At 26.5% G+C, this 13,074-nt stretch overlaps 1 protein-coding gene across 3 annotated transcripts in view; it reads left to right on the forward strand.

Moving 5' to 3' along the window:
- LOC107445805 (uncharacterized) overlaps positions 1 to 13,074 on the forward strand; it is a 77,986-nt gene that overhangs the window by 18,224 nt on the left and 46,688 nt on the right. For all 3 annotated transcript variants that reach the window (XM_087151081.1, XM_087151083.1, XM_087151082.1), the window contains 6 exons: positions 3,120 to 3,197; positions 5,239 to 5,318; positions 6,054 to 6,219; positions 7,884 to 8,078; positions 10,693 to 10,769; positions 12,888 to 12,984. In XM_087151081.1, coding sequence (XP_087007207.1) covers positions 3,120 to 3,197; positions 5,239 to 5,318; positions 6,054 to 6,219; positions 7,884 to 8,078; positions 10,693 to 10,769; positions 12,888 to 12,984 — 693 coding nt within the window. The remainder of the gene's footprint in view (positions 1 to 3,119; positions 3,198 to 5,238; positions 5,319 to 6,053; positions 6,220 to 7,883; positions 8,079 to 10,692; positions 10,770 to 12,887; positions 12,985 to 13,074) is intronic.

A 13,074-nucleotide genomic window follows, 5' to 3' on the forward strand; every position in this document is an offset into this window, starting at 1 on the left:
GAAGAAAAAAGAAAACCCATCTCGTGAGTCGATACTAAAAATGACAACTTTATTAGGCTATTTGAATGGGATTGACAACCTCATTTGAAGAATGACAAATTTATATCAATGCAACAGGGCATTTAATAGCTTCATTCGACACCAAAATCATGTCGTATAAAAAATCGCGATCGAAAATTTTATCATAGAAATGTGACATTTGTTAATGAGATTAATAGACATTGCGATGTAGCAACAAAAAAAAGTTGGTACTAGTTTAATCTATATTATATAAAACGCTAATACGTATGTATCAATAAAACCGATGATATTTCTTTTCTCGCGTTGGCAACAGTTTTCATTTTTAATTGATAGGCTTCGGCGCGCAAGAGCACGTAGTGAGCATCATATGGCTAATCTATATTATATAAAACGCTAATACGTTTTAATTGATAGACTTCGGCGCGCAAGAGCACATAGTGAGCATATCATATGTCTAATCGGGTGAATTCTCACCGAATTATCAAATAAATTCTCACAAAATTATCTTCATCGAAGCCGATGCTTTACATCCGGCGTTCAGTACTATTTCATATTGTTTTACTATTGTACTATTTCATAGGTTTTAGCCCTCTGGTGGGAAAGACTTAAAAACAAAACTTACAAATGTTACTTTTCTCAATAACTGAAATTTAGAATAGTGTGATTAAGAAAAATATGTGAACTGTTTGCAGTTTCAAATTAATATTGAAACGCACAGGTTTAGAATTTTCTACAGTTAAAGTTTTCGGAACTTCAGTGTTCAAAAAAGTATACAAAAGCTAGACGTTAAGAACGTATCCAATGCGCGAGCAAAGCGAGCATCGGATTGCGAAGCAATCCAAAATGAACTGCGAAAGCAGTTCCGGGGATTGGCGAGAGCCAGCGAGCAGGGGGCGAAGCCTCCTACTATTAGAATAAAACTTGTGAACTTCCAAAAAGCAGAGTATTATTTATAGAGTTCGTCACATCTTCAATCGGGGTTTACGACTACTAATGTTCAACTACGTAACCTTGTAATTTTGAATCCAATCCAGAATACAATGGAACTCCTGAATCAAGTATTGGGATAAATTTGCCTTCAAGGAGGAATTTTTGATGGAACTAACCTGCATTTGCATTACGCTGAGAGGAAGACCACGGCAAACCTCTCACGATTAGCCTGACGCCAAGGAGACTTTAACCCATGATCCGTCTAACATTGAGGATAGTTCACGTCAGCACTGTGGTCTGTGCAAGCCGGATGCGGAATTCGTATCGACCAGCCATCGTTGGAATTCGAACCCGGTTTGCCTCATTGGAAGGCGAACGCTCTATCCCCTAAATCCATCGCAGCTCAACATGATTAGTTTAAATTTGTGTGTCCACATAGCGTCGGAAACGCTAAAGCGTGTGATTTGTGAAAATGGGGGGACAAAAAAAAGAAAAATAAATGATTGCCCAAGTTCTTTGATTCGAAAATCATGTTATACGTCGCTTTATTATACTAATTGGTAATATAGGCACTTCGATTATATTGAAAAAATTCGCAGGATCAGAAAAACTATTGATTAATAGTCGCTAAAATAAAAATAAGGAGACCCAATTTTAATCTTGCTCTTATCTAATGTTAATACTTTCACGTACTTAAAATGCTTTCTAAATAGTTGGAAAGGAACTCCTTAACTTTGCTTATTAATTTAAGTTATGGAGTCGAACACAAAAACTTACTTTCCCTGAAGAAACTCAACCTTTTTTTTCCCACTGCACGCTTTACCCTCTAAATGTAGAGAGTCTTAATGGTATCCAGAATATATGGTTCCACTAATTTTACAAAGAAACGGTCAAAAGTTAAGATCTGTTTATGTTATTATTATATTTTGCATTTTTTGGGATGCCTCTGGGACTTATTGTATGAGTTGGAAAATTTTGAAACACAATAAAAATTTTTTACCCATAGATAATTTTACGCAAATTTTTTTTTAAAATTAATAATTGTATCATTTATATGTGGTTAAGGCACTGAACTGTCATTATGAAGAACTGGGATTCAATCCCCAGTGGTGGCTTGAGGTCCATCCAGCTTCAGTTTGATGAGTACCAACTTGTCTGTGAATGTGATGACCACCTTCCCTCAATCATACCATTGGTTACAAAATTGTGGAGCTTTAACCTCCATGATACCCTGGCCTGCTGCATAATGCTTTCTGCTGCATAAATGCTTTTTATTTGCAAATGATTGAAGAAAAAAAAAATGATTTAGGTATTAGGTTTGGTATAAGTTATTATAAAGTAAGCTAGTGTTTAAGAGAAATGAAACAAATTAAAGATATATTTGGTTTTGTTAATATTCCTTTTTTTTTTTTTTTTTCCTCGCTTATAAATTTCAATATTTTTAAGTATCCATTTTGAATTATTAAGATTGGAATTTAGTTCTTTCAGATAATTGGATTGATTTGTTTTTGTTTGAGACTGTCTCCTCTTTGTGTTTTTTTATTATTATTTTTAAGTAAAAAGCAAAAGAGTTTGTTCAGATAACAGAAAAGTGTTTTGTTTTAAAGACTGAATTTTCGATCTATCTATCAATTTTTATTAGAATTTTTTTTTTTCTTTCATTTATAAATTTTGAATTAAAAATTATTTACAGGCTTTAAAATAAGTTGTAAGCTTTTTTTTTCTATGCCTTCTATTCTAAGAAGGTGTGTTAGCATTTTAATTGAAGTGTTATAGCTTTATAATACTTTAATGTATAATAATAATATTTATGTTAGCTTATTTTACGTACTTACTCTGATTACTTATACTGTGTTGTATTAGAAATTAGTGAGCTTAAATTTATTTATATTTCATTATGTATAGTATGTTGTGATGTGAAATAATTTTACTTATCATTTCGGATTTTAAAGATAATTATGGGCTCTTAAATATTATTTACTCACCTTTTTTAGTTCTACTCTTAATATATTCATGTTTCTAAACGTTCCAATTTCAAGTTTATAGCTGTCAAACAGTAATTTTTTAACTTCTGAAAAATCTTGTATTTAGATATGATTCATCACAATGCAATTTAAAATTTTCTAGATATTTTAATCATATTAATTTTATAATTTTTATCATTTTAGGTAGAGGAATATCGCATGAAATGTGCAAGATTAGAAGCCGCATTAGCTGAGCAAGCTGCCAATGAATCCAATAGATCGGTAAAATTTAAGTTTGCCTATTACAATATTTAATATTGATAATACAGATTTATTTGGGACAATTTTATTAATTATTAAGTACTGCAGCTAAAAAGTTTTTTTTTTCTTTTTTGAAGTGAATATTTTTTTAAATGGTTACACATTGCCATTGAATTTAATTACAGTCAAATTCACTCACATTGAGCTGTTATTTAACGAGAGCCGGTTTTTGACGTACGAATTCTTGGTTGGTGCAATGTTAAGTCTATAGGATCATAGCTGGCTTTAATTGAGCTAACTCCTGTTTTAGTGATCAATATTTTCTTAATTTTAAAAATTTACTTAATTCTACCTCTCAAGAACAGAAAATTTCTTTTTTGGAAAAATTCGCAATTTATATTTTTTGGAATATTTATATTTGAAGAAACCCTTTTTGATGACAAAAATGTTTTTCGGGACATGCATCTTATTGGAAGAGAAACAATACTAAAAATTGACAATAAGACAGTTCAAAGCAAATTATGCAACTTCTTTGGTACTGTGCAGAAATTTAAAAAAAATAAAGTAAGCACTATATTTATAATTTTATAAGTATGTATGATTTTTTATGAATATTTTTCATGAACCCGTTTTTAGAAACACTCATTTGTGATCAGTAAATATTGCTGGCTATGTCGCGCTTGTTATAAGAGTGTTTGACTATAATTATCATTTATTCATAATTTTTGAAATTATGATACAAAATTATGAGTTTAAATTATTTCTTCAGATTAAAATTTAAAAAGACTAAAGATAATACGTGTTCCTTGCTTAGGAATCTCCCAGATTCATGTGAAACAAAACATACATTTAAAATGTTATATCATCACTTGAAAAAAAAATTTTGTACTAAAAATGCAAATTTAAACATGTCTTTTTCTTTTTTTAAAAAAATCAAAATTGCATCTGTGTATAATTAGATAAGAAGTTTTTTTCTGACGTTTTAAATACATTCTGTAGGCATTATTGATATCTAAAAACTCTTTCCTGTGTAAAGTCTGACATGTTTTCTTTCAACTTAATAATAGCTTATATATTCTTCATAATATTAAAATCTTCATAAAATTAATAATTTACTCATGGTTTATTTGCTATGAAAAAAAATTGAATATTAATAATTTTTGAAAATTCTAAACAAATTTTTAATATGCAGAGACCACAATCCTTAGATACAGTGTTCTCCTAAGCGTTTTTAGAAGAACGGCCTACCATTTGATCCCAATAAATGCGCCCGCTTTGCCCTTTTTGAAAAAATAAGCTGCCATTCCTTAAAAACACTGCCTATTTGTTCATATTCCAGTTTTAATAAAAATTCATTAATTTTTAAAATAATAATAACAACACACAATTATCTGTGTTTATAAATTTAATTCTGATTACTATTATAAATATTTACTTTGTTAGGATTATTCTCAACAGATTGAATTTTTATAAGTTTCTCTTTATTCAAGGGATACCCCCTTGAATAAAGAGAAACTTATAAAAATTGTATGATTTATATTGTATGATATTAAATTTTAAAATTTTTTTTAAATAACTACCTTTTTTTTAAAAAAAAAAATGCACCTTTAAATATTTATTTTATAATAATTTCCAATATAAATTACAGAAAAAAAATCTTTTAAGCTGTTTATCAAAAAATAATTTTTTTAGTTTACTTTTTTATTTTTTGAAGAAAAAAAAAATATGCATAGAGATTGTCTCTTAGTATGCCTTTAACTATTATTTATAAACTATGTATTTTTCTCTTATTTACATAATGAGTGAAATTTACTTTTTAAAATGTACACATAAAATAGACGGTTCAGTTATTTCATGATATTACACATATTGATAAATTTTTACAGTGTTGAGTGAGTGCCTTTTCAAAACTGAAAGTGCCCCCTCTTCTGTGAGGAAGCACACTGCTCATTTTCATTCCTAAGGAGAACTCTGTTAGATGTTTTAAATATTATATGTTTAAAAATAATTTTACATATTATGATGTTAAAAAATATTTTTATAAATTTGGACTTTTTTTTAGGATTCTGGGTCTAATTCACCTAGCATTTTAATAATGGATCTTGACACAGCTTTAATAAGACTCGAGAAAGAAAGAAATAGGTATTTATTCTATATTTAAAATATTATCAATCTAAATAGTTAAGTAAACTTCAGCAGGGCATAAACTTCATTTTAATACTCATGGAATTTACAATAGAATCATGACTACTTTATTATATTTTAGTTAACAGTTGCATTTTAAAATTCAGAATTATCTTGATATTTAAAAATAATTCACATTTGACACTTCTCTGATTAATTTATCACCTATTAAAAATATTTCTTTCTGTACCTAATCAAAAGTACAGCATTTTTTAATTTTTAGCTTCTTATAATAAATATAGCTTATTATTTTTTGATAGCCAGTTGTATTTTAAAATGTGAAAATAATAAATTTGGAATTATGTTGGTACTTAAAAATAATTCACATTTCTCTGATTAATTTCTTACTATTAAAAAAATATTTGACCTTGTACCTATTCCCATACAGTTGGAAATATAACATTTTAAAATGACTGTTTGTTTAAAAGTAAAGCGTGTTATTAATAAAATATTATAATTTAGTTTATGCATGAACCATCTGTTAAATAAATGGGGGGAAAGAAAGAAAATTATCGAGCCAGTTAAATGCCTAATTATTTGGTCATGCTGATTATTTGATTAGAGGGACCAAATCCTGATTGTGACCTGAATATTCGATGCAGTCATACGCACAACATTGTTTGACAGTTAGTATTATTTGTTAAGTTTCGATGAAGTTTATTTCTGTCAAAATAAACTTTAGTGTTTGTGCAGGTGTGAAGGCCTTACACAAATCAACACTCTACTCCGAGAACAGTTAGAGACTGCTACTGAAGTAAACCAAACACTCACTTCTGATGTTCAAAGGCTCACCCAAGAATGGATGAATGAGCGCTCAGAGTTTCTTGCCAAAGAAACAGAATGGAAAGATGAGGAACATGTAAGTATGCAGAAATTATGTCTGTTAACTCTTTTATTGCTATTAATCTCTCAACCTAAAAGAACTAATGCGTTTCATTAATAAAGTATTATAATCATCAGTACACTTGGTGCATATCGTTTTTAAAAAGTGCTTGAAGGTGCTTTTTTCATTGGGTATTTTTAAAAAGTGCTTAATTTTCTTTTTTCAAAAATCTCATTTTCGTAAAGGAAATGTCAATTTTCGCCATTGTATTATGTAAAAGTATGCTTTTTACATTGTTCTATTCAGCGTTTTCGCACTTCATTCAACCACAATCTATTTCAGCATACCTTCGGTCGTTAGTATATATGTTTGATGAAATATTTGTGAGTCCGCATGTGCGTCTACTGAGCTGATTTCGGTGAGATTATTGCACTCTCATGTGCAACTCTGCTGCATTTTGCTAGATATTCACAATTTCAGACTTCATTTTCCGCCCTCTGATATTGAACCAAAAATCAAGAAAAGAGTTCTTTGTCAGAAACTAGTTACTTTTTCATGATCATGTGAAGTCTTTGAAAATTATTTTGCATATTGTAATAATTTTTAGTGCTTAAAAAGTATTAAAATGTGCTTGTTTTTTGTTGAAAGATTTGGCTATGCATCCTGATACTGTGAGTTTTAGTGCTCTTCTTGAAATCGCAATATCGATACAGTATACTCACGATATTTTGAACTTCTATATATCGAATACCTAGTTATGTTGAATATCTTTTGAAATAGAAAACGGATTTTTTCGGAAAAATCACAATGTAAGTTTATTGTAAACCAATTATTTTCTATTTAATGCATTATTAATTTTGTCTTACTTTTAAAAATAAAATTATCATTATTGTATTTTGACTTATTGTCAATTATCATTACATACATATTTATTAGTAGTTATTTTTATGTTTCATGGCTCTACTTTTTAGAGTACTATCTTAGAATATATTTTTCTACTTTTTATAACATATTTAGTTCCGAACATTCTCGAAAGCTCACTATCGTGAAATTTGTTTAGCGTCTTCAACTTTGAGATACCAAGAGTATACTGTACATGAAAAAGAGTTTACCACCTGAGGGAAACTATGTTGTGATAATTCACAATATCGAGAATTTAGAGCTGGTTAACGTTTTAAAAACTTGTTGGGTGATTGGTTTATATCACACTTTTTATATTATTACTATTTCAAATTGAATTTTTCAAATATATTTTAATTTGTCTTAAGTTATTTGAATATTAAAATTAAGAATTAAATTAAAAATGAATTAATAAAATTAAAAAACATTTTATTCCAATCACCAGAAATAAACTTTTAATCAATGTAAAATGTATTTAAAACGTCTGTCTTTTTTTCCCTCAATGTAATGCATCTTTATGCACCTGGCAGTCATCATAAATCTTTTTTAAACTAATTGAAAAACAATATGAGTAAGTGTTACAGATAGATTGTTTTGTTTCCCTTCTTTTTATTTATTTTACTTTGAAAGCAATTATAATGAACATAGTTTCTGTATAACCAAATACCGATTTCCTAAATCATGTTTTCAGTATAATTCCCCTAGCAAACTTTTTTGAAAGAGTTTATTTATTTTTAAATTTTAATATTGTTGTTGATGATTGTATAGGATTATAAATAAGTTTTTTGGTAACCTTTCAGACTTTTAGCATTTATTTCACCCGAGAAAGTAACATGGTCTTATCTATGTGGCGTCAGCTTCTCAACTTCAAGCATGAATTTAATAATCTGAAAAATTTCACTGAGAGAGAACTTTCTGCTTTCAAAGTCTGCATTTGCGATGATATACAAAAAGTGACAGATATTGAAGCTACTGCTAAAATTCAAATGCAAAATGTGAGTTTCATTAATGTCTTTGTTTTTGTTAAAAAAAATTTCTTATTTTTGTTAGTAATGTACTTAACTTTGTGTATTATGTAAATATTTTTACTTCTAAAACTTTTTTTAAGCATCATGTGTAAAAAATATTTACGTTATGCACAATAAAATAATGCAAATATGTTGCAATTTTTAATGTTTGCATGTACAGTAAGACTTTCCACTTTTTATTTGGTGTAGTGAACCATATTCAAATTTTGTTTGTTTGCCGATTCATATATTTCCAGTTTGTTAGTTAACCCATTATGTTTAAGTTTGAGAAATGTGTTACAAATCCCTACTATAGATTTTTTTGTATAAAACGTCAGGTTAATACTCATGCTTGCCTAAAAAAATGCTATATTCTGATTTTAAGGCACTATAATTGACAACTTATATGTAACTATGTCTTATTAACTTTAAACAACTTACACATAATGAAAAAGCAATTTTGGGTATGTAAACACACTGTTCAATATCCAATGTTTATTTAGATTAGCACGAAAGGGCTCGTAAAAGTATGGTCTATTGAATCACGACGAAATTTTAATAAAAGCAATGACACATTTTCGTGTTACTGGGATTTTATTAGCAAAACAACATGAGTTATTAAATTAAAATAAGGAAAATTTTAATCAAACTTATATCTGGTAAACTTATAACCAGGGTTGGGTTTTTGACGTCAAAAAGTAGTTTTTGACATGACAAGGGTATAATACTAGTTTAAACCGTCAAAAACCCGTCAAAAATGTCAAAAACTGAAGTTTGCCAAGAAAATATATAAACTTCAAAACTACCAACAGTTGCCATGCATTATATTGAAATTTAATTATACTATAGGTAATCAGCAGGTTTTAAAATATTTTTTAATTAAAATTAAGGTAAAATAACAGATTTAAAATCTCAGAAATTTATATTCAAATGCATGTGCAGAAAAATTTTGCACAAAAATTGTCTAAATATTTATATTTAAAAAAAAAAAATTCTTCTTTTTGATACTTAAGAAAATTAAAAGTTTATTATTATGCATTTTTGACAAATAAGGAACATATAACTAATACTTATAAGGAACTTACAAGACATGTTGTATAAATACAAACTTGATTGATACAAGTGTATAAAAATTTTTTTTTAATGTTATACCGAATATCTTTATTATCCAGTGTGTTAATTTGAATTTAAAAGTAGTTATATTTATGAATAATGATAAATATAATTCATATCGTTTATTATATTTATTTATAATTAGTACACTTATCATTTAAAAAAAAATTTTATCTCTTAATTTTTTTTTCTCCACTTGTATTAAGAATACAAATAATGCATATCTTGAAAGCAAGAAGTAATTATTCAACAGCTGAATATTTAGATATTCAACAAAACTATATCGTATTCAGCAAAATGAAATTCACAAGTATTTGGATAAACTAAATTTTCAGCATAGTAAATGAATAGGCTGAATATACTGTAAATCGACACTAACTACTCTGTGTATTTAACAGAAAGCACTTAAATTTGTATTGTCTTATGTTAAAAAGATTATTAAGAAGATTTAAAAGAATATTAAAAAGATTTTTCTTTAAAAGAAGATGTCTAATGTACAAAACTGCTAATGTTTATCTTTAAAAATGTCTAATTTTTAGTATAATCTATACTATACACTAAATTTGGTTATAAATAAATTTCTTAATAATATCACTGCAGATTTTAAATAACACATGAAAATGAATATACATAATATTACAAAAGATGTGAGTTTTCAAAAGTACAAGATTTTGGTTACTATTCAAAATATAAGTGTTTCTTCAAAATTTAAAATTTATTTTTTCTAGAACATATTTAGAAACACTATCCTTTAAAAAATATATAAATTTTATGTATTAATTAAATTTCACATATGAATATAGGTTTTTGACATTTTCGACATTTTTGACAGTAAGGTTTTTGACGTGACAGTTTAAACCATGGTTTAAACTGTCAAAAACTGTCACATGTCAAAAACCTGCCAACCCTGCTTATAACCTATATTATGTTGTACATTTTTAATTTATTATTCAATTTTTTTTTTCCTTCTCAATCTGTCTTTAAAAATATCTTATAAAAGAGCAATATTATTTATCCATCTGAGATAAAATGTTTTATGTGTGTGCGTGTGTCTGTATATATATGTATATATATAAATGTATATCAAATATATTAAACATAATCTTTTCTCTTAATGTACTGATTTGTGCCTTTTTGATGTTTCTTAAAGACCAAAAAGTTAAATTTTTGTAAAACATAGTTGATTAAGGCAATTTTATTATAAATAATTTTATTATTTTAATTATCAATTAAAATTTTTAAAAAATCAGTTAAAAGTTCAAATGAATTATTATAATTGCTTATATTAAAAATAAATTTAGAATGAATTATTTTAAATTTAATTTTATTTGTTTCCATTGATTCTTAAGCCCCATAAATGAGTTCAATATTAAATATACTTTATATGCTAAGTTTCACTTTTATTATTTTTACATTTATGACATTATTTATAATAGGCTGCTGTTAACAAAATTTACATCATACAACTAAATTTTTTTTATTTTTTCAGATGGATACTGTCACCGATAAAATTACATCTCTTATAAATCAGCAGAATACCTCAGAGATGGCTAAAATGCGAGAACAGTAATAGCATTTTTTATCTTAATACATTTTTGTTCAAACTCCAATATATGTTCTTTTTTAATTTTCACTGAATCCTGAATATTGGATATTATTATAATGTAAATGTTAATTTTAAACTAGATATTTCTTTTTTAAAGGTAGAATTAAAAGTATTTAATTTAAAATTACTTTAAATATTATAACATAATTAGTTTTGTGATAAGGTAATTTAATATTTATAATTAAATAATTAAGTGATGTGTTTCAATTTAAATATTGGTCTAAATAATTTTCATCTGATCAAAGTCTTACTTGTATGTATGAAATCTTATTTTTAAAAACTTTTTTTTTTTTAAACTTCAACTCAACTCAGCCTTGCTTTTAATTGCAACTTCATCTCAACAGCCTTGCTTTTAATTGCTCTATTGCATGACTTTTCCTGCTAATAGATCATAGGTTTTCTGATAAGCAGAAGCGTGTTAATTTGTATTATAATAGAAATGTCTTAAAGAGTTAACTTTTCAAATCAACTTAGCTTGATGTGCAAAAAGTGGAAATAAAAGTTGAAAAAAAGAAAAAGATTGGGTGTTTCTACATTCATTTTTCCTTACAAAATATATTCTCTGCTTTGCATAATAACTAGAGCCCGGATTTTGATGACCTAAAAAATCTCAATTAATGCCCTTATGAACTGCAAAAAATGCCCTTAAAATGCGAAAATTGCGCTAAAAATGCCTTATGACATGACTTAAATAGAAGTAAAAATATTGAGCTAAAACAATGTTTTACTCTTTAAAATTATTATGAGTCGTTTAAAAAAATATAAAGCAATGCAATACTTGTTCTACGTTCATTAAAGTTTGACAAATATGTTTTATAACCAAAAATAACAACAAAAAAAAGGAAAATATATTGACTCGAAAACATTTTCATTTTGTATAGGAACTTAAATGAATATAACAACTTACATCTCATAATATTACTAAATATCAGAATTACAGTGGATTATTAAATTTTTTTTTTTAATATTTTGAAATGTAAACGAGCGTCTCTTGTCTGAAAGCAAATTTTTATACCAGGAGAAGCTTCTTTCAACGTCTACTGATGTTATTGGTGCGTACTTGAAAAGGACGGTCACACTTACTGACAATTCTTCTTCAATTTGAAAAGATGTTGCTTCACCTGTTGATATCCTAAAAATTTTCTTCATTGTTTGGAAGCCAGTGTAATAATAAAAAATTATAAAAAATAATAAAAACTAGAAAAATAAGAAAATGCCCTATAAATCTCAAAAAATGCACTAAAGGATAAAGAATGTCCAAAAATGCAAAAAAATGCAAATGTCATCAAAATCCGGGCCTTAATAATAACTGTTCCGCGGTCATTTTCAACTTCACAATGATAATTTATTTTAAAAATAATCTTGCTTTCAAGAACACAAACTTAGAAATATTTGAAATGGTAGTTGCAATAGATCCTTAACTTTTCACTTATAATCACACTAAACAACCCTTAATTCTAATCATTTTTTTTTTCTTCTTTTTTTTAAAACAGTTTTAATTTTTTTTTTTTTTTTTAATATAAAGTTGACAATTTTTGTGGAATTCTCTTTTTAGTTTACTTTGGAACTTTACTTGAAATTGCTGTTGTGTTTTTGATAACTATGATTTTCAGTACAAATTTTTATTTAAGCTACTTTGTTCTTAAATACTTATTTTTATTAAATTCTCATTTGAAAATTTTGCTTCTGTCATAATTAAGAAAAAAAGAAATTCCAAAAGAAAAGAAAATTTTTTATTTAGAAACAAAATGCAGTTGAATAATAAAAAATTTAAAAAATAATTTGATTACAATTTTTTTGTTTGTTAATGTAATATTTTTTATTAGAATGTAAGGTTATTCAAAAAAAAAAAATATTAGAAAAGAAAGAAAGAAAAACTATTTTGTTATTGTCTTAATAGTTTTATGATTTCATTTTTTCTTGGGTTTCTTTTACAATGTGTAATAAAAAATAGGATAAAATGGACTATTATATTGCCACGTTTTTCTGATAGGAAAAAAAATATTTGATTAGTAATTTTGTACATCATCTATTTTTTATAAAACATAAAATACACTTACATTTTTTTCTTTTCTTAGAATAAATGAATTGAATGATCAGATTGGAAGGTTACAGTTTCAATTAGAAGAAAAAGAAAATGTTAATTCTGCCTTATCCAGTGCAATGGAGAAATTAGTAAGTTATATTAAATAAATAATTATATATGTATATTATTTAAAATGGGGCTATTTATTGTTACCTAGATATTTAATTAAAGGTAAAAAT

Source organism: Parasteatoda tepidariorum, chromosome 9, assembly GCF_982258835.1.
Source record: "Parasteatoda tepidariorum strain Cologne lab strain chromosome 9, Ptep-v5.0, whole genome shotgun sequence".
In the NCBI taxonomy this organism is placed as follows: domain Eukaryota; kingdom Metazoa; phylum Arthropoda; class Arachnida; order Araneae; family Theridiidae; genus Parasteatoda; species Parasteatoda tepidariorum.